Source organism: Triturus cristatus, chromosome 2_1 (assembly GCF_964204655.1).
Source record: "Triturus cristatus chromosome 2_1, aTriCri1.1, whole genome shotgun sequence".
NCBI lineage: Eukaryota > Metazoa > Chordata > Amphibia > Caudata > Salamandridae > Triturus > Triturus cristatus.
The window spans coordinates 122,317,121-122,338,966 of record NC_140581.1 but is presented as its reverse complement, the minus strand read 5'-3'; the positions used below and the strand labels follow the sequence as shown (position 1 = coordinate 122,338,966).

The 21,846-nt window shown below is 46.7% G+C and overlaps 1 protein-coding gene across 4 annotated transcripts in view; it reads right to left on the bottom strand.

Annotated features, from left to right (window-relative positions):
• The window catches only part of KIF24 (kinesin family member 24), a 372,810-nt gene that overhangs the window by 148,758 nt on the left and 202,206 nt on the right, over positions 1-21,846 (bottom strand). For all 4 annotated transcript variants that reach the window (XM_085628651.1, XM_085628684.1, XM_085628662.1 and 1 more), the window contains exon 9: positions 4,696-4,767. In XM_085628651.1, the coding sequence (XP_085484777.1) occupies positions 4,696-4,767 (72 nt within the window). The remainder of the gene's footprint in view (positions 1-4,695; positions 4,768-21,846) is intronic.

Sequence of the window (21,846 nt, the reverse complement as noted above, 5' to 3'; positions counted from 1 at the left end):
GATGCTTTAGCAAAAATTAGAAAATACAAGAAAGGTAAAGATTATGCATGCTGGGATCCACCTCACCTTGCGTTTACAAGAGCTGGTACAGTCAAACTATCAACCAAAGTTAACAGGTTGAATCACTTTATGTTCTAAAGGCCATGAAATAGTTTCTTCATCAACAAAATGTTCCCAGAGAAATAAGAGTATCTCTTCGATTGACAACAATGGTCCGATCACCACCAAAGGGGACACCAGGTCTGCTAAAAAATGCTGAGGTATGAAAAGCTACATACCTTTAATTATAGTTCTTCACCTTGAGCATCTCCATTATAGTACAACAATCCAATACAACATAAAACCCTTACAAAATAATGTAGAAAAAATAATACACAATTTAGTGTTTTCACACAAGGAGAGGCTTTATTTGAGAAAAGTTACTGTATCTTTTGAAGGTGGAGGCCAGCGCCATACAGGTCACCTCAGTACCATTTAACTAGCTAATCTTCCAACAATGATGGAAGACAGCACAGGTCAGAGGGCAAATATGGGTCATGGTGGTCAATCATGAATTGGACAATGCTTGGGATGAAGAACTTGGATTGGAGGCATTTATCGCCTCTAGTAAATAGAGAGTATTACCTACACAACAAAAGTAAGATAGGAAGGACAGCATTTTCCAAATCCATTTTAGTGTCATACTCAAGCTAGGGCCACCCAAAAAACATATGGATCAACATATAGGTTGCGGCTTAGCATATTTCGACAACGGGAATGTTGCATAGCAGGGCTAGTTGGGCAGTGGTTAGTGGAATGAACCTTTTTCATATCTGAGCCTGTTCACAATATAATCCTCCTAGTTCAGAGAAATGTGCCCCACACAGCAGGATTGATGCAGCTCAGATTTCATCTGGATTCAGGCATTGCTTTATTTTTGTGTTTCAGACAGACTGTATTTAAAATGACACGCAGATTTTGGTGCAAGACATGGCACATGAAACATGAAATGAGGCTTAGTCGAATGCTAATTAAAAGTGGTACTCTTGGTGCATTCAAAGTGAAAGACATTAAATGAGGCTTGGTAAATGCTTTCAGTCTGAAATGCTTGTGCTGAATTAACGTGTTTTCGCAGTGTAGAGAAAACTCACGATTTCAGTGGCCTCTTTAGCTTTGAAGATAATCATGGAATGTGTTCTCTCTTCCCAGCTCCTTTCTCCTTTCATCTACACTCCCTGTTTCCGTCTCAAAGACTTTGGCTTTGTTGCATATTTAGACAATGCATATTCAGTTCATAACACATCTTCTTATAATGTGTATTAATTAATACACCAACACTACACGTGGGGCAAAAGCATTTTGCATGAAAAGCTATCTAAAACATTAGAGCATGTTGCTATGAATATGTATTAACTGTTTGCGCTTTTAAAATTTGCACTGGTGCATGTTTTATGCTATGTTGTACATTGCACATTTTTGCATGTTGTGCACAAATAACAGAAAAGCTGCTTTAAATTAATAGCGTTTGCTAGGTAATAAATAATACAAGGTATTAATTAGTATGGGGGAAGTAAACATAATGGAGTTTATTTCATGAATTAATACTTTTTTGTGTTGGTTTTGTTTTTTGGCCTACCATAAAATGGCTGCCTGGGAATCCAGCATGGCTGAGAATTGTACTGAATGATAGACGCATGCGCAGAACTGCCAAGTGCCTCAAGTGAAGACATGGGTCAAGGCCACAGTGAACTGTACATTCTTGTTATAGTGCCAATGTACTAGTGGTTGTGGGATGTGAAAGGAAGGAAGAAATGGACCGATACATTTTTCTGCCTTAATGTTGCATATTTGTATAATTATTGATGGTGAAATATATGATTGTATCAATCATTAATGCTTCCTTTGTTAAAACTGGATTTGCAATGAGAACAGGATGGTGAGACCCTCATGTCATCTATGCTAACCAATCACAGTGTGAGTTTCTAAGGAAAACTGCAACATTATTAGTGTAGTCAGCCAAGAATTAGAGTATAAATAATGACCTCTTTGGAGGCGTGTTAGCTTTAGGAGGAGAGGGAGCAGATGAAGCCAGACATCATATGGGTTAGGCACCTGAACGTCGCGGGTGCAGCCCGGGAGCAGATTGCGTCCGAGGAGAGACAGAGGGAGGTTGGGGCCTTTGCTCATATTTTATCAGAGAGTCCTTGCACGTCATATTTTTGGCAAGTCAGATCACATTCCTCTGTGGTCTGTGAAGGAGGGGCCTTTTCAGGAGCAGCCTCTCTCTGTGAAGCACAGAGACGCAGATGAACAAGACCAGGACAGAGTATGCAGCTGATAGAAAAGGGTTAGATTTAGATGCTAAAACTCTAAGGTTCCAGGCGCAGCCGGGTCTGGAGGCTATGGGTCATGGAGAGAACAGAATAGTAGTCGTGTACAGATTTGCTGCTTTGACTGGATGGACAGTGCGATGGGTGGGGGAGTGGGGTGGGGGGGTGGTTATATGTTTTTTTAAGGGAGGGGACTGCCTTGATTCTGCAGGTCTCTTTTGTAGTCGTTATATGATATTTCATGAGAAAAATGTCAAAGCTGGTATGTTGTCTCTTGATGTGGTTGAAGTCTCTGGGCCACAGAGCTTCGCTGAATGCGTCTTTGACGAATAAAATTTGTTTACAAAAAAAAAACCTCTAAGTTTATGCTTTGACTAATTATCTAGCTTTGAAAAGATCTATTTGTCTTATGCATTTATTTCTCTTTATGGGAGATGTTTGCCAATTATTAATTAGCCTTGCAAACTCATTCTTGAATTATATTTTTCCTGAAACTCTTTAAAGAGTTCTGACTGACATATAATTAGGGGTTTTCCCTCCTGTATGCAACCTATAATATGTTTGTATTTAATTCTATTTTTCTATTCTGTAACCTGAATGATATTTGACTAAATGAATAAAGGGTCAGAGAACTTTAACTTTTAACTAGAAAATAAAACCCTTTAAAATACTCACTACTCTCTTTATTGTAATTCACATTTGTAGAGCGTGTTATCACCTTCTGGTCTCTAAGCGCTATGAGAGAGAGCCCTACCCTAACATGCGAGGAGATGTTAATTGATTAGCTTGTGCCCCAGGCTTCCGAAAAAATAACTGTTTTTGACTTCTTCCTGAACGGGAGAAGGGAGTGTTCCCTACGCACATTCTCCGGCAGCTTGTTCCAAAGTTGGGGAATGGAGGTTGAGAAGGCTCTTCCTCCTTTAGAGGACAAGCTAAAGCGGAGGCAGCCCAGCCCCGAGACCGTAGCACCCTGCTAGGAGTATAGTTGGCTAGACGATCTTTGATGTACATAGGGGCTTGGCCATAGATGGCTTTATGTGCAATGACCGGGAGCCAGTGCAGCTGACGTAGGAGGGGGGTTGGCGTGGGCCCTCCTAGGCGCTCTGAAAATTAATCTGGCGGCATCATTCATGATGACCTGTAATCTGGCCAGCAGTTTTCCAGGGAGGCCGATATACAGGGAGTTCCCATAGCCAAGTTGTGACAGTATCATGGCTGATACAGCCATTCTGAGGGTGGCGAAGGTGAGAATGGGGGCACGTTTTTCGCAGCTGTCTCAGCATGCCAACACATATTCCCACTACTGCCGACACCTGCTGGCTTAAATATTAATTGCATTTTTGATTTTTCATGTTTATGTAAAGTCTCCTGAAGGTAATATACAGTGGCAGGGGTCCAGTACCTTTACAGCAGTAAATTAGAGGTAAATGAGGTTTTGTATTGAGAAATTACCGTGAAATTACCGCTGGATCAGGATTCCAATAAGGCACAAACTTTCTTGATAGTATTATATCTTAGAGTGTCAGTGATACTAGACATGGCAAGGGCCTGGGGAAGACTAGTCGACAAATTGATAGCATTCGACCTGGACACGGCAACGGCAGTCCCATCACGTCCCCTATCATTTGAGCGCGAGGGGGATGAAATGGGCCAGGCCTAATAAATGACGCCCCCTCCCTGAGCCTACCCTCTTGACCCCCATGATTATTGTGTATCTGAGACACCAAGCAGTGACCCCTACAGCATATCTACACACTACTCAAGCTTACATGCAGAAGCTGAAATGACTCACTGGGAGGATGGGGGGGAGAGGGAGTTGAAATGTTAACAATGTTGATCACAATGGGGATGACACCAATACGTCAACACTTTTGTTTATGGTACATAGTGAGAATGTTATGCTTTTGATGTAACTGCAAAAACACCAATAAAATATGGTTAAAAAAATATATAGATCCTAGAATGTCAGTGATAAGCAAGGAGTGATCTGCTAACATTGTTGAGTTAATAAAGTATAGTCAGTATCAATGTGCAAAGACTCTTTATATCACTAGGCCAACAGACCTCCTGAATTCTCTGAACAATGTAATCATGGAAAGTCAATACTGTTCAACCCATATAGGTAATAAAGCACCTTCAATAATAAAACAGTTTTACCAGTTAAACCAACCTTTTCTAATACTGACAGAATAGCATGCCCCACTTGCCCAGATACAGAATTATTTCTGAGTCTCGCATGCAAGTTGTTAGAACCACTATTTATGGTCCTCCCTGAAATTGAAGACTTGCTCAAGCAGGGCCGAAAATAACACTACATATCAAAACCAGATACTCTATATATGTACAACATATTCACGTAACCTAACAAAATGTGTTAAAAAATTACCTGAGTTAGTTTGCTTTGTCTGAAAGGTGTATGTGCATGTTCTTGATCCAATGCACGGATACATTCCTTCAGCTGTAAAATTACAGAAAACAAATGTATAGGGCAATTACACACTGGAATTAAAAGTGAATACAAAAGAACAGACTTCAGTGCAAGAGAGGACAACATTATTTTAAATCTATCATTCCAGACTGGTGAACCTTATTAAACTGTCATATTCCTTATTGCAGTACTTACTCCTTAAGAATGAACCCATGCCCATCGAAGAGGCAACCCCAATTTCCTTAAAATAGATTTACTCCATCCCCTTAAAATGAATCTTCCATACTGTACACCAAAGCAGGTTCTGAAAAGGAGGATGATGTAGGAGGAAACGGTTCTTACCTGTAATTGTAGTTCTCATCAAGGGGAATTTTCATCATAGTCCCAAGCACTGAATTTTCCTACCCACGTGCTGGATCCGTGAGCACTTTGCAAACCATCACATTAACCATAAGTCACCATTGAACCATGGGCTATCTTCTCACAAATTATGTGATTTGCGATGTCATAAGTGTTGTTATGAATTATATGATTACGGATGGTACAGGTGATGTAATCTGAATCAGTGCATGGAGAGGGAGTTAGATATAGATAATGTAGTGTGGCTACCGAGTTCACTACACTGTGTATGGAGGTGCGCAAGTTATAACAATTTGAAGGTGGTGTGTAATTTATAAATTTAAGGTATAGCTATAACTTTAGAATTTCTAATGTTTGTGTAGTTTGTTAGGTTTGTATAACAAAAAAAGTTTTCGTATCTGTAAGTTTTAACCTTTCTTTCTTTTTCATTGATATAGTTATACATAAGTAGGCTAGAAGTGGCCAAATTGCATTTATTTATGTTAAAATGTTTTCAATTATAAGAAAACAGTCACTAAACCAGGTGACTAGAAATATCACTCACAAACCTCTTTTGAAAAGAGAAAAATAAAGGGAATGCAGGGCAATGCTATCAAGTAGGATGCACAAGCAAAATCGAAAACTGGCACTGTGTCTTTAAGAACCTCATCATTCCCCAGTGGTGACAGTTAGATCAGTTAATTTTTACAAAGATAAGACCCTGGCTGTAGATAAGAACCTCTGTTTTAACTTCTTGTCTGGGCAGGTGGGAGACTTGCTTAGGACTAAGGTTCCTGGTTTTATGGTATTTATTTTTTCAACATTCCGTCTGTATATATCCAGATTTATTTTGTGGACATCTTACTGGAATTTATCCACATTTATTTAGTGTTATGTGAATAAATTAAGTCCCTATATTTCCAAATGTATTTAACCAATAAATGTGCAAACATACTTTGATGTCTGTCAAGTTTTAGCACATTAAGCAGCCAAATATAATATACCAGTCCTCCACATACAACTATTAGCATTATAGCACAAGCAAATGTTGAGATATGCAGGTATTAAGCAAATCTCATCTCCTTTTTTTTTTATCACTCTCAATGCTGTCAATATGCACAGTTGTTGACTTGGAATTCAAGAATGACAGCATGTAGTCACTTAAAATAAGTCAAATTTTCAGTATTTTTCTGCTTTTTAAAATAAATACCCACAGGAAACAATTTTTCCTGTCTGTATTTATCTGTAAAAATCAGTAATAATGGAAAACTGAAAGCCTTACTTATGGCTTCAATAAGGATTTCCTCGGAACAAAACTAAGATTACAGGGGATCCTTATAGTCATAAGCTCTCAATAGCATAGCAAGCTCATTCCAATATATTCAGCGGAGAAGGAGAAAATACTAAACAGCCCTCAATATCACTGCAAAAGATTCATCAGAGGCTTGGTCCACTTTGGCGTCTGCTCTCAAATCGGTGTCCAAACAAAAATGTCTGGTAAAAGTATGTATGGATCTTCATGTAACAGCTTTATAAATCTCTGAAATGTGCAATTATTTTTACAAAGTCATTGTAGAAGCTTTTACCCTAGTTTAATGTGCATTAGGCTTTCTAGGGCGCTCATTAACATACTGGTAGCAAACGTTAATGCAATAATTATCCACCTAGAAATAGACTGCTTTGATGCGGAAAAACCAGTCCTTACTTGACATAATTTACCAATTGGGGGAAACATTGTCTGATATCTTTTGTTTCGCTTACATAATATTTTGTAACCTTTTTGACATTTAATGAGTGAAGAGCCACATCAAAATCCGACAACATCTTTAAAAAAAAGGTAGAGTGTGTTCTAATTACAACTCTGTTTCTGTGAAAAAACGTATAAGGCTTGTGTGAACACAGGGCCTGTACATAGAAGTAATAGCTATCAGGAGCACTGTCTTCCATGATAAATGCTGCAGGGTCACCTTATGAATAGGGTCAAAAGGAGGACCCAGCACAATATTCAATTCCTATGGCAGGGAAAGGGCCTGAATGGGAGGAAAAACCTTATTCGATACCCTCTAAGAAATCCTTCATAACTGGTATTTAAAAAACAGAAGTTTGTGAAGGAGATTTCCTATATGCAATAATCCCTGCAGGTTGTACTTTTATAGGATGTAAAGGAAAGGCCAGACCTTGTCAAATGTAAAAGGTATGGAATAAACACCTCCCATGGGCATTTAATAGGATGTATATATTCTGCATAAAGCAGATGCATAACAGCTTCCACTTAAATGCATACGACACTATAGTGGAAAGTCTCTTTGCCTCTTTCAAAATCTCCATGCAGTCTTGCAGAAGATCTAAATGTACATAGAGCAAACATTGACAAGTCAAACCGCTAAGTTTAATGATGGTAGGTTGGCATGTAGGATCTGATCCCCAAACCTGTAGGGAAGATCCAGTCTGCATGGCAGCTTCAGGTGTGGGCTCTCTTATAGGTGAAGAAGATTTGACATGGCCATTGCAGGGTGTTAGACCTGTCAGCCCTTTGGGTGGTCCCTCCTCATCATTATTTATTTTGTCCCACTTTTGCCTCAAACCCTGTTTGAATTTTTCCTTTTTGGGAACCACCAGACTTTTTCGTGTTGCTGCAGATTCAGGGAGCCATTTTAGCTACCCCTGAAACTTCTGTCTGAGGGCCTGGAGCACAAGATGGTGGCCACCTGTGACATCACCAGCATCCACTGGAACCTACCAGCACCTTCCAGAACATTCCAGGAGCTTCCAGAACCCTGTGACCGTTGGAGGCGGTTTAGAATGTTGGGAGGATAAGAGAGGCAGTTGGCAGTTGGAGCTGGCAGTTGGCACCTGACTGGTGAAGAGAGAGGAGCACAACAGTGAAGGAGGAAGGAGTGAAGCAGCAGGGGTGGAAACTTGTGCCTGGAGTGGGGTCCATAAACCCACCCTTGATACTTGTCCCTACTGATGGATCCCAGCCTATAGCCCTGTGTGGGAAGAAGACAGAAGAAAACCATCCTAAGGACCTGGACAGCAGGAACAGGCCTTAGAACCAAGAAAACAGCAAGATTCTGACCTGAGAACTGGTTTCCCTGGAGTCCGGCGTCGAGTAGCCTGAAGACCTGGAGCCCGAGGTGGAGAAGCGGCGCTGACTGAAGTAGCAGACGTCGTACCCGGAGCCGCCTGAGGTCGTGAGAGGGCGCCGACGGAGGTCGTGAGGAATACCAGAGGTCGAGGAGGAAGTGAACCGAGGTCGAGCGAGCGGCGTCATCGGAGGAGTGAAGTCCGCCCTCCGGAGTCGTCGGAGACCGAGGTAGAGGTGAACCGGAGGTCGGGAGTGAGGATCGCACTCCGGAGTCGCCCGGAACCTGAGAGGAGGAGCACCGGAGGTCGGGGGTGAGGATCGCACCCCGGAGTCGCCGGAAGTCGACATCGAGGCCAGGCCGGCCGACGTCATCGGAGTCGAGAGCGCCATCGGACCGGAGCCGCCCGAAGTCGACATCGTGAAGAGACTGCCCGACGTCGTCGAATCAGAGGTCGAGATCGAACCGAGGCCGCCGACATCGGACCGGAACCGCCTACCGGCGTCGTCAAAGAACTGACATTGTGCCGAGGCCGCCGAGACCGAACCGGAACCGCCTCACGGCGTCGACACGACTCCAGCGGCGTCGGAACGTCAGAAAAAGGGCAGTAAGTGGAGTAGAGGGCGCCTAAGGCCCTGTGGAGACCTGAGAGACTGCTCTAAGGGGCTAGGGAGGTGCTGAAACCCACCTGACTGTGCCTGGGGTGAACTGGGACTAACCTAGAGAGGTTGTGTGGAGAAGGAAAGCCAGGGCATTGGTATTCCCCCCTTTGATCTACCTCAGTTTAGGCCTCAGCCTTGTCCCAGCCAGGGAGTAGCCTCCCCCCTCAAGCCTTCCACCACCCTACAAGCTGTGCCTGGGCCAAATCAGCCCTTAAGAATTGAGAAGTCAACTGATTACATGAGGGTTGCTGTATACTTTTAATTATTTATTGGGGATACTGTATTTATTGAAGTTTTATCTATTTATTGCTGCACTATATTTATAGGTCCACAGGACTTGTTGGTGTACAATATTTATTGGTACAGTATTTATTGCCTCAAAGTATTTAATTGTCTGTATATATTGCACTTGTATTTATGCCCTGTTATTTATGATCACCCCTATTTATTTCATCAAACAGCCAATATTTATTTGACCTGCACTAATTGAAACTTGTATATTGTGATTGACCTATTTATTTTTCCAATCAGCAACTAAGAGAAAAAGATAAAGAAACATATTTTCATAATTTTTACGGTGTAGAGTCGTTTTTGGAACGGATGCACGCATGGTTATTGTATGGGTATATTGTATGCTTAGCACTGCGCCTGTTTCCTGACCACTCGAGCCAAGCTACCCCAGTGTGTTCGGGGAGTCCACCACCACCCTGCGGAGTGGGAGTGGGCTGTTTCCAACATAAATTGGTGTTCAGTGGTGGGATAGAGCTGTGCCTACATATACTCAACAATAACTGTGGGTAGTCCATAGGCCTACACCGGGAGTTTTCTCACAGCGGCCTTCCTAATTGTGGGTTTTTGTTTTTTTCCAAATTTACTCTGGTGGTGGGAGGAGGTATTACTAAAGGTACCCCCCTACATTGCTACTGCACAAAACCTGTCCTCTAACCTGAGTGGGCAAGATGGAGTTTGTACTAGAGAATCTAGAAACGTACACTGTGGCCCAACTCAGGGAGTTTTGCCAGCGGGAGGGGGTGTACTGTCCCCCAGGAGCAAAGAAGGGTGCACTCCAGACCAGCTTAAGGGCTTGGGGGGAGGCACGCCGAGAAAGCAAGGCTGAGGAGGAAGACAGGGATGGAGAGCCTGACCCCGAGGGGGCTGAGATGTACCAACCTGAGGTGGGGAACCTGTCAGCAGGGCCCAGGACACTTTCTAGGAAGGGCAGCACTGTCTCTAGCGGGGGCTTATCCAGCGTGGAGTTAGCAGATCGGAGAGAGAAAAGACAGCTCACATGGGATTTAGCAAAGCTGGAGAAGGAGAAGGAGGAACAGAGGTTGGCTCATGAGACGGAGAAAGAGAGGATGGCTCATGAGATAAGACTGAAAGAGATAGAGCTTCAGATCCTAAGAATTGGGGCACCAACTGTTCCTAATGGTGGCAGCCAAAACCAAGAGGTCACCAGGGAATCCAAACCTTACCTGCCAAAGGACATAGTAGCTAGCTATGGGGCGGGTGACGACATCGCCAAGTGGCTAGCAGCCTATGAGGTCTTGTTGAGGGCCCATGGGGTTCCAGTGAAGTACTGGGGAGGGGGATTGTATAAGTACATGCCTCCAGCTGGTAGGGATGCTTTATTGGCCCTCGAAGAGGATGAGCAGACCCACTACCCCGCCATGAAGCTGGCGCTCATCAGAAAGTTTGGACTAACACCTGAAAAGTACAGACAGAAGTTCAGGGGTAGTCACAAGCTGGGCACACAGAATTGGGTGGACTTCCTGGAGTATGCAAAGAAGGCACTGGAAGGTTGGATTCAGGGCAGTGAAGTAAGGAACTACGAGGAGCTGTTTGACCTAGTACTGAAGGAACACCTACTCGAGAAATGTTTCCCTGAACTGCGGCAACACCTGGTGGATAGCAAGCTGACCAGTCCCCGGAAGCTTGCTGAGGAGGCGGACATTTGGGCTAGTACCCGGGTGTCCACAAGGGGGACTGGAGGGGATACTCAAAAGGCCGGACAGGGCGCCACCCAGAAGAAAGAGGGAGGGGAAAAGAAAAAGGAGTTCTCCAAAGGCCCCCAAAATAACTTCCAAGGGAAGGGAACAGGATTCACCTCTAAGGCTAACCCACCCAGAAACCCTAATCCTGGCCAGAGTCAGCAGCCAAGGGTTGTCCATTGCTACGAGTGCGGTGGCGTTGGACACTATAAAGGAGATCCGAAGTGTCAGAAACGATCACCCCCTCCCACTGGAGGAAAGCCCCCCGGAGTAGCTAGTGTAGTGCTCGGGGAGGAGATGCCCTTAACTAAGGGAAGGGAGTGGGCGGGTGTCACTTTAGTGTCCCTGGGAGAACGGGAGATGGTTCCTAAGATCCAGGTGCCCGCAAATACCGCAAAGTATGGGCAGTGGATCACCATCAACGGCCAAAGAGGGGAGGCTCTGAGAGACACAGGAGCCAGTATGACTATGGTGCGTAGCCAACTGGTGTCTCCAGAGCAGGTAATTCCCGATGTACTCCACCCAGCCGCGATGGCTGACGGCAGAACAGGCCACTATCCCGTGGCCGAGGTTCCCTTTGAATGGGGGGGGGTTGCAGGTTCACTTCGAGTTGCGGTAAGCCCTGCCGTGCCAGTCGATTGTCTGCTGGGAAATGACATGGAGCACAACGCTTGGAAGGAGGTGGAATACCGGACTCACACCGAGATGCTGGGTACACCTGACTGGGCCTGTGTTAGCACAAGGTCCGCGACTACCCGAAGAGGGAGTTCATTCCGGCTGGAGCCTGGAACAAAGGCCCAGCCAGCTGCCAGTCAAGGGAAGAACCGAGGACAGGAGGAGCCTGCCTCGGCGTCTCCACCCCGTAGGACGGATAGGCCACCGGAGGTGGTGGACCAGGAGTCTGCGGAGGGGGACGTTACCAACCTGGAGGACCTACCCATCCCGGCCGAGTGGCACGTGGAGGGAGGCCCGTCCAGGGAGGAATTCTGCCAGGGCCAGAGGGAGTGCCCTACCCTTGAGGGGCTGAGGCGACAGGCCGAAGCCCAGGCAGCAGGGAACGTTGAAGGGAACTACAGTGTTTACTGGGAGGATGGCCTCCTCTACAGTGAACCCAAGGCACCCCTACATGGATCGTCACGAGCCTTGGTAGTTCCTCAACGTTATCGAGCCTTCCTTTTGGAGTTGGCTCACGAGATACCATTGGCAGGACACCTGGGGCAAGACAAGACCTTCGCCCGTCTTGTCCCACACTTTTATTGGCCTCAGATGAAAGTGTCGTCCGATACCTACTGCCGGACATGTGTGTCTTGCCAAGCCAGTGGGAAAACAGGGGTGAAGCTGAAAGCTCCCCTGGAACCACTTCCTGTCGTTAGCACCCCCTTTGAAAGGGTGGGCATCGACATTGTGGGTCCATTAGATCCACCAACTACAGCTGGTCACAGGTTTATCCTGGTTCTGGTGGATCATGCCACACGGTACCCAAAGGCAATACCTCTGAGGACCATAACAGCACCTGTTGTGGCTAGGGCCCTGATGGGAATCTTTACCCGAGTGGGTTTTCCCAAGGAAGTTGTGTCCGACAGGGGGACCAACTTCATGTCAGCATATATGCGGGCAATGTGGAAGGAGTGTGGAGTGACCTACCGGTTCACCACTCCTTACCACCCCCAGACAAATGGTCTAGTGGAAAGGTTTAACAAAACCTTAAAAGGCATGATCAGAAGTCTGCCTGAAAGCCTGCGGAGGAAATGGGACGTCCTCCTACCCTGTTTACTTTTTTCCTACAGGGAAGTGCCACAGAAGGGAGTGGGCTTCAGCCCCTTCGAGCTTCTGTATGGGCACCCTGTACGTGGACCTCTTAACCTGGTGAGAGACGGATGGGAAAGAACTCCCAGAAAGCTCCCCCAGGATGTGGTGAGCTACATGCTGGCCTTCCGGAGCCAAATGGCTAAGTTGTGGAAGCAAGCTTCTGACAACTTGGAAGCCAGCCAAGCAGTAATGAAGGCGTGGTATGACCACAACGCTCACCCGGTGGAGTTGGAGCCTGGCCAGAAGGTGTGGGTGATCGAACCAGGAGAGCTTAGTGCCCTCCAGGATCGCTGGTCAGGACCCTTTGAGGTGTTGGAGAAGAAGGGTAAGGCTACCTACTTGGTGGACCTGAAGACCCCTCGTCAGCCCCTGCGGGTGCTGCATGCCAACCGCCTCAAACCCCACCACGAGAGGCCCGAAGTCATCTTGATGATGGTGACTGACGGAGGAGAGGACGTGGAAAGCGAGCCTCTCCCTGATCTGTTTGCGTCTCAAGAGAAGGATGGGTCGGTGGAGGGAGTGATTCTCTCCCCATCTCTAACTCCTGAACAGCAGGAGGACTGTCGCCAGGTCCTGGGGCAGTACTCTTCGTTGTTCTCCCTTGTCCCGGGTAGGACTCACCTGTGCGTCCATGACGTGGACACAGGAGACAGCCCACCTGTGAAGTCCAAGATCTACCGGATGTCAGACAAGGTGAAGGCCAGCATTCATAGTGAGGTCACTAAGATGCTGGAGCTAGGAGTGATTGAACCTTCTAGCAGCCCCTGGTCCAGTCCGGTGGTGTTAGTACCAAAAGCTGCACCACCGGGTGCCCAACCAGAACTGAGGTTCTGTGTGGACTACCGGGGACTGAATTCAGTGACAAAGACTGATGCACATCCGATCCCTAGGGCGGATGAATTAATTGACCGGCTGGGAGCTGCCCAATATCTAAGTACCTTTGACCTTACTTCGGGGTACTGGCAGATCTCTTTGACTGATGGAGCAAGGGAAAGGTCAGCCTTCTCCACGCCCAATGGCCACTACCAGTTCTGTGTGATGCCCTTTGGGCTCAAGAACGCACCTGCCACGTTTCAGCGCCTGGTAAACCAGATCCTCACCGGGATGGAGAGTTTCTCTGCTGCTTATCTGGATGACATAGCCGTCTTCAGTAACAGCTGGGAGGATCACTTGCGTCACCTGCAAGCTGTTCTCCAGGCCCTGAGACAAGCTGGATTGACGATCAAGGCCAGCAAGTGCCAGATCGGGCAGGGGTCGGTAGTGTACCTTGGACACTTGGTGGGTAGGGGAACGGTGCAACCCCTCCAGGCGAAGATCGAGGCCATCATGGCCTGGGAACCCCCCAAGACACAGACTGAGGTCCGAGCATTTTTGGGCCTCACGGGATACTATCGCCGCTTCGTGAAGGGGTACGGTACCATCGTAGCCCCTCTCACGGAGCTCACGTCCAAGAAACAACCTCGACGGGTAGTCTGGACGGAGGCTTGTCAGCAAGCCTTTGAGAAATTGAAGAAAGCCATGTGCGAGGCCCCGGTCTTAAGGGCCCCAGACTTTTCCAAGAAGTTCATTGTCCAGACAGATGCATCAGAACATGGCATTGGGGCAGTGTTATCGCAACTCAACGAAGAGGGTCTGGATCAACCCGTGGTCTTCCTATCCAGGAGACTACTTCCCAGGGAACAGAAGTGGAGTGCAATAGAGCGTGAAGCCTTTGCAGTGGTATGGGCTCTGAAGAAGTTGCGGCCATACCTGTTTGGCTCGCACTTCCTAGTTCAGACCGACCACCGACCCCTTCGTTGGCTGATGCAAATGAAGGGGGAGAATCCCAAGTTATTGAGGTGGTCTATTTCCCTACAGGGGATGGACTTTCAGGTGGAACATCGGCCTGGAGTGGACCACGCCAATGCAGACGGTCTCTCAAGGTATTTCCGCCTTAGTGATGAGAACTCCCAAGGGGTTGGGTAGCTCTCCCCACTTTCAGCTGGGGGGGACGCGTGTTAGACCTGTCAGCCCTTTGGGTGGTCCCTCCTCATCATTATTTATTTTGTCCCACTTTTGCCTCAAACCCTGTTTGAATTTTTCCTTTTTGGGAACCACCAGACTTTTTCGTGTTGCTGCAGATTCAGGGAGCCATTTTAGCTACCCCTGAAACTTCTGTCTGAGGGCCTGGAGCACAAGATGGTGGCCACCTGTGACATCACCAGCATCCACTGGAACCTACCAGCACCTTCCAGAACATTCCAGGAGCTTCCAGAACCCTGTGACCGTTGGAGGCGGTTTAGAATGTTGGGAGGATAAGAGAGGCAGTTGGCAGTTGGAGCTGGCAGTTGGCACCTGACTGGTGAAGAGAGAGGAGCACAACAGTGAAGGAGGAAGGAGTGAAGCAGCAGGGGTGGAAACTTGTGCCTGGAGTGGGGTCCATAAACCCACCCTTGATACTTGTCCCTACTGATGGATCCCAGCCTATAGCCCTGTGTGGGAAGAAGACAGAAGAAAACCATCCTAAGGACCTGGACAGCAGGAACAGGCCTTAGAACCAAGAAAACAGCAAGATTCTGACCTGAGAACTGGTTTCCCTGGAGTCCGGCGTCGAGTAGCCTGAAGACCTGGAGCCCGAGGTGGAGAAGCGGCGCTGACTGAAGTAGCAGACGTCGTACCCGGAGCCGCCTGAGGTCGTGAGAGGGCGCCGACGGAGGTCGTGAGGAATACCAGAGGTCGAGGAGGAAGTGAACCGAGGTCGAGCGAGCGGCGTCATCGGAGGAGTGAAGTCCGCCCTCCGGAGTCGTCGGAGACCGAGGTAGAGGTGAACCGGAGGTCGGGAGTGAGGATCGCACTCCGGAGTCGCCCGGAACCTGAGAGGAGGAGCACCGGAGGTCGGGGGTGAGGATCGCACCCCGGAGTCGCCGGAAGTCGACATCGAGGCCAGGCCGGCCGACGTCATCGGAGTCGAGAGCGCCATCGGACCGGAGCCGCCCGAAGTCGACATCGTGAAGAGACTGCCCGACGTCGTCGAATCAGAGGTCGAGATCGAACCGAGGCCGCCGACATCGGACCGGAACCGCCTACCGGCGTCGTCAAAGAACTGACATTGTGCCGAGGCCGCCGAGACCGAACCGGAACCGCCTCACGGCGTCGACACGACTCCAGCGGCGTCGGAACGTCAGAAAAAGGGCAGTAAGTGGAGTAGAGGGCGCCTAAGGCCCTGTGGAGACCTGAGAGACTGCTCTAAGGGGCTAGGGAGGTGCTGAAACCCACCTGACTGTGCCTGGGGTGAACTGGGACTAACCTAGAGAGGTTGTGTGGAGAAGGAAAGCCAGGGCATTGGTATTCCCCCCTTTGATCTACCTCAGTTTAGGCCTCAGCCTTGTCCCAGCCAGGGAGTAGCCTCCCCCCTCAAGCCTTCCACCACCCTACAAGCTGTGCCTGGGCCAAATCAGCCCTTAAGAATTGAGAAGTCAACTGATTACATGAGGGTTGCTGTATACTTTTAATTATTTATTGGGGATACTGTATTTATTGAAGTTTTATCTATTTATTGCTGCACTATATTTATAGGTCCACAGGACTTGTTGGTGTACAATATTTATTGGTACAGTATTTATTGCCTCAAAGTATTTAATTGTCTGTATATATTGCACTTGTATTTATGCCCTGTTATTTATGATCACCCCTATTTATTTCATCAAACAGCCAATATTTATTTGACCTGCACTAATTGAAACTTGTATATTGTGATTGACCTATTTATTTTTCCAATCAGCAACTAAGAGAAAAAGATAAAGAAACATATTTTCATAATTTTTACGGTGTAGAGTCGTTTTTGGAACGGATGCACGCATGGTTATTGTATGGGTATATTGTATGCTTAGCACTGCGCCTGTTTCCTGACCACTCGAGCCAAGCTACCCCAGTGTGTTCGGGGAGTCCACCACCACCCTGCGGAGTGGGAGTGGGCTGTTTCCAACACAGGGCAACAACAATCATTCTTCCTCTGGAATACTGCAGCTTGATCAACATTGCTGGAATCAGTGGGATAGCGGAAAGGTGAAGAGAAACTTGGTTATATCTTGATGCGAAGTTTGGGCATTTTTTCTTGTTTGCCTCTGCTAATAGGTCTATTTGTGGGTATCCCCATTCTTCTGAGACGCCTCGCAGAACTTCTTGGTTGAGGATCTGGTTGTGGTTTTCTTGCATTAGTCAATTGAAAGGATCAGCTTGTTCATTTTTAATCTCCAGTAGGTTGATGATGTAATACTAAGTACGGTGTTACCTATTTTTACATTGTTTTACGGATGCTTACCTTTAGCAGCTGATGTCTTCTGGACTCCTCCTGCTTTCAAATGCCTTTTCTGATGGAAAGGCTGGATTGGTTGTTGCTGTTGCCATTGAGGGACTTGATCCTCTTTCAGAATACCTCCTATTACAAGATTTATAGAGGGTCTTGTATTCCTTCCTCTTCTTAAGACCTACTGCCTTTAAAGTAAACATTTCTGATTTCATCATCTGCATGAGAGCCGAAAAGCGAATTTCCTGAGAATGTAAGGTTGAGAATCCTCTGCTGAGCTTCTAGTTTCACCCTGGAAGCCTCAACCAGGCATCACACCTGAGACAAATTCTACTGAGGTAAAATCAATGAGCAGACAATTCTGCAGAATCTGCTGCAGTGCTTATAACTTGGTTGGACACAAACATTCCTCCCTGAAGGATCTCTTGAAAACTACTATCTGTCCTCTCTAGGTAGTTTTCCAGTAAACTTGAGCCCTAGAGGGATCCATTGTAGCAGCCTAGCAAGCCATCCACTTGCTCTCCTTATCTGGAGGAAGAGTGGAGGAAGGTGAAACAACATGTAATTTTCTCACTGCAAATACGATGACAGAGTCAGGAGGTGGATAAATTCTAAGGAATAGAGGGTCCTGATCTGGCACGTTATATTCTCTCAGCGGCTGGTAGGAGCAGATCTTGAAGAAGCTAGAGAGACAAATAGTTGCATTGCAAGTTCCAAAAGACTCAGAACCAAGGACAATACAGCCTGGATGATCATTTTAAATAAGGAAAATCCGCACTGCGAGTGATAGCGTTAGTGCAATCCAGGACTCTGGACTGTCATTGACTCAGAGATCGTGTCCACTGCTGTACCGTGGTTTGCCCCAAGCGTAGTTTGTTTGTCACTGGAGATTAATATCCCCAAGTATCTACGGTCAGAATCGCACCATTTCAGGGGGTAGTCCAAGAAGAATTGGTGAGGGTTTGGCGTGAGAGGGAACATCTGTGACTTATCCCAATTGATAGTAACTCCTGACAGCCTCCTGAATCGTATGAACTCTCGAAGACTAGGGTTTAGGCTTATGCACGGTTTGCGGAGATATAATGTGATATCATCCGCGTACATGGACACTAATAAGTGCCGTTCTGGATATCTCAGTCCGTATACCCTGTGGTGCTGCCAGAGGTTCGACTGCAAGGGCAAATAACAAAGGTGATAGTGGACACCCCTATCTGTTTATTAGATCCAAATGGCGGAAGGACCTTGCACTCCGGTTAATCTGTGTGGATCAAAAGGTATTGCTGTCGTTGGTTCGAATTGGTAAATCCCCCTGAGTTTGGGGATGGGCAATAAGATTGAATTGCGCTGCTCCCAGCAAGGGAGAGCGTCCCCAATCGCACTCTGTTGATTTTGAATAAACTTTAAACTCGTGTGAGTATTTTTCAAAATTCAAATTTCTTCTTTTTCAATTCATAACGTTACTTTCTTCAGTAATGTTGACGTTTGTTATTTTCACATTTGTTGTGGTATTGTGCCCAATGCATTTCGGGCCTAGCCCTTCGTCAGGGGCCTGTTATCTGAAAACATAGAAGCTACATTGAGCACAGTGCGATAAGTGAACATGGGAACATACAGGACTTGGGTGCTATTGCATCATTATGCATGATGACGATTAAATTCATGGTATGCATGCAATTTGTAAACAAGCATTGGCATAGCCAATAGGTCTCGCCTTTGGGACCTTATAAGTATTAAGTTATTCAGCACAATATCCTTGGTGCAACAACATCAACTGTTGCATAGCTAAACACTTATAAGGTCCCAAAGGCGAGACCTATTGGCTATGCCAATGCTTGTATTATATTTCAATTACTCGGTGAGCTCAATTATCCGGACCGCCTTGCCGCCGAGGTTTAAGGTGGTACACAAACCTAAATTAAAAGGCTGCAAGGGCCCCTGGATTCCGCTAACAAATCGAAGAAGTCACATATTGAAGAATGAAGCGCCGCCGTCCATGAATAGTAATGAAGGCGCTATATTACGTCTCGCAGCCTCCAGCCTGCCCTTTCTCTCGCCGACCATTCTTAACGTTCCCAGGAAGTGAGCATAGTTTTACCCGGAATGAAGCAGTCTAGGGGAAGGAGGCCGCTGCCGTGCCCTAAGAAGGCATCTGGAAACCTGGCGAAAGGCAGGACGACGGAAAAGCTGTCGCCATTACGCCAACGAAAGCTGCTTGTTGATGTAAATCTTGGGCTTGTAGCCTACCTGCCGAATTGACAAAAATTGGGCCCACATTGTCCCACCTGCACACACCCTTGGCCCATCCAGATGAAAATTCCTGGAACCGGGCATGATCACCAATAGGAAAGGGTGGATGGGGAAGGATTGGAGGAGGACTATCAGGAGATTTCGTTTCGTCCAGGACTCGGTTTGAAGAAATGCCGGCTCTGCATAGCTCAGAAAGTTGGTTCTGTAGCTCATGTTCACAGGTCAGGAGGTGCTCGATGCAAAGGCACATGCGCACCAATCACAATACGTATAAAGTTCTAGGGGTTTGCTCTGTAGCTTGGGAAATCATTTTAGCATGTGTACAGGGAAGATGACCGGGTCTGCATCCCAAACTGATCTAATGCTTCCGAGATAGATTACACTACAATAAGGAGATCCTGCATGGGTCTGCTTATTCTGGTGTCTCGTGAGAGACCCTCCCCCTCATTTCTTTACCAGGGTTCTCCTCGGGGGCAGCACAGCTGTGATTATGGGGTGCAGTTACTGGACACAGGGGTGACCCCCTACTGCTCAGCGCCCTTGTGAATCTAGTAACCTATCAGAACTTAGCTTATAAACAAACGCTGTAGCCAAAAATCCATAATTACAAACACACACTTCAGACACACACAGCTACCCAACATAGGCCGTTGAAAGTGCACAAGGCATGTAGCCCTGCAGTTACTGCAGAGACTCCAAACCCAGCAGACAAAGGTTAGCTGGAAGAGCACAAAATCTGAACCCCCTCCAGACAGAGCACTCTGCAGGAACAACCCGACACACAATTAACACGATGGTGAGGGTGTGGTGGGTTTCGATACAACAACCCTCCCAGGGAGCATCTCCGTAAAGGAAACCTTTACAGTACAAACGGCTGCACCCACTCTGACATAGGCCAAAGACGACTGCGCTGAATGCACATCCCTAACCTCCAACTTCAGAGACCCTATCGTGCAAGTCAATTACTCTAGCAGTCCGCCCTAAAGTGCCAAGCACAAAAGAAAAGATCAAACTGCGCAACAACAAAACACACATAACAGAGCGTGCGTCAGGTCAAGCATGGCAGCTTACGCCCACATAGCCTCAGAATGGCAGAGAAAGCGTTATAAAAGTGCATTTCACCAATTTCAGAGTATGAAAAGAGTTCTTGCTCCGGATATCTGTGGGGGGTGGGACATACAGTGCTCCCAGTTTATGACAGCTGGAAGAGCAGAAACCCTGTAAGCAGAGGGACATTTGGTGCCTCTCAGTCGGAAGAGCTGGGGATGGAGGACTGGAAAGTAAAACAGGACAAATGCGCCCGAGCGAATGATAATTTAGGAATATGGTGTGCATGGTAACAGGCCTCTGGGAAGAGACTTGAGTGCTTGCAAAGCTAAGAAACTAAGAGGTTGGGTGACCCCGATAATAAAGGGAAGGATGTCATAGCTCCTGGCTGCCCAATGCCGAGAGGCCTTACAACGTTCAGCCAAACAGAATTATTGCTTGCTATAGTGACATCTTCGCCCCTAGCCCATGGCCATCAAATAACCCCTGAACCCAGTGTTAGAAGTGGGGGGGAACGGAAGGGCACGACGTGCCCCTACTTTTAAAAATTATGCTAGTCCGTTCCCCTACTTCTTGATTTTAAAAAAGCGTCCCGGGACTGCCCTAATTCAGGCCCAGTTCTAGTAAGGGCTTGAAGGCAGGCGCAAAACGCCATGGGGCTCAAAGTGCTTCAAAACCCGGGCGCGCACACAGACAGTTTCAGAGATTATCGCAGCCGTACCTGAGTACTTCACAGGTCTTTAAAAGACCATTTACATGTTAACGAGGCTTTGTTTCTTTTTTCACCCCTTCATCTCCACCAGGGGCACGGCGAAAGGCGACAAATCCTTTCTTTGGCCGCGGTAACCTTTGCCTACTGTCCTGCTGCGGGGATATTCTTTTTCTCTGCAGCGCAGGAGAAAAGAAGTTTGTTTATTTTGATTCGCCTTTCCCAACCCCTGCAGCTGCTTATCACTTCAGGCTGCGACACTAAGATTGACTAATGGAGTAGGTAGGAGAATTTGTCACTATTTGTTTTTCTTTTTAAATTCTGCACAGCCGCAGCAGGACATGTACTTTGTGTGTGCTTCATTTAATCCGTTGTTATCATTACCATGGCTGATGCAGGACAACAATAGGACAATAAAAAAATGCCCAGATAACGCTGGGTATTAATGATCCTGCTGGAGAGCAATCATTTCTCTGTTAGTAGTTAAGTGCAGATGAACTGTATTTTATGTGGGTAGCTCAGTGGGTTACTGTCATTGTGACAGAGATCCTTGTGTTGCTTGCAGTTCAGAAGTTACAATCCTAACATAGGACAGTGACCAATGAACTGTCACCAAAGAGCTGTATGCAAACCTGAATGATATAGTTAGAACTTCGCGTTTTTTGTTTTGTGATATAGTTAGAACTTCCCCAGTCTTTCATTATTCTAATGTTGCTAAAATGAGTATCTTTGGGCAGATATACATTTTTATCAGTAAAGCCAACCCCTAACCAATGGAGTACTCTTTAAATCCTGGGTTTGTGCTTCTCCAGACCAAACCCTCTTAAATATACTGCCCACCAGTATGGATGACATGTGATTCATACACCTTGTAATCCTCATTGGCTTATGTGACATTCCCTGTAGGCTGATTTACATACTTGTATGATTCGTT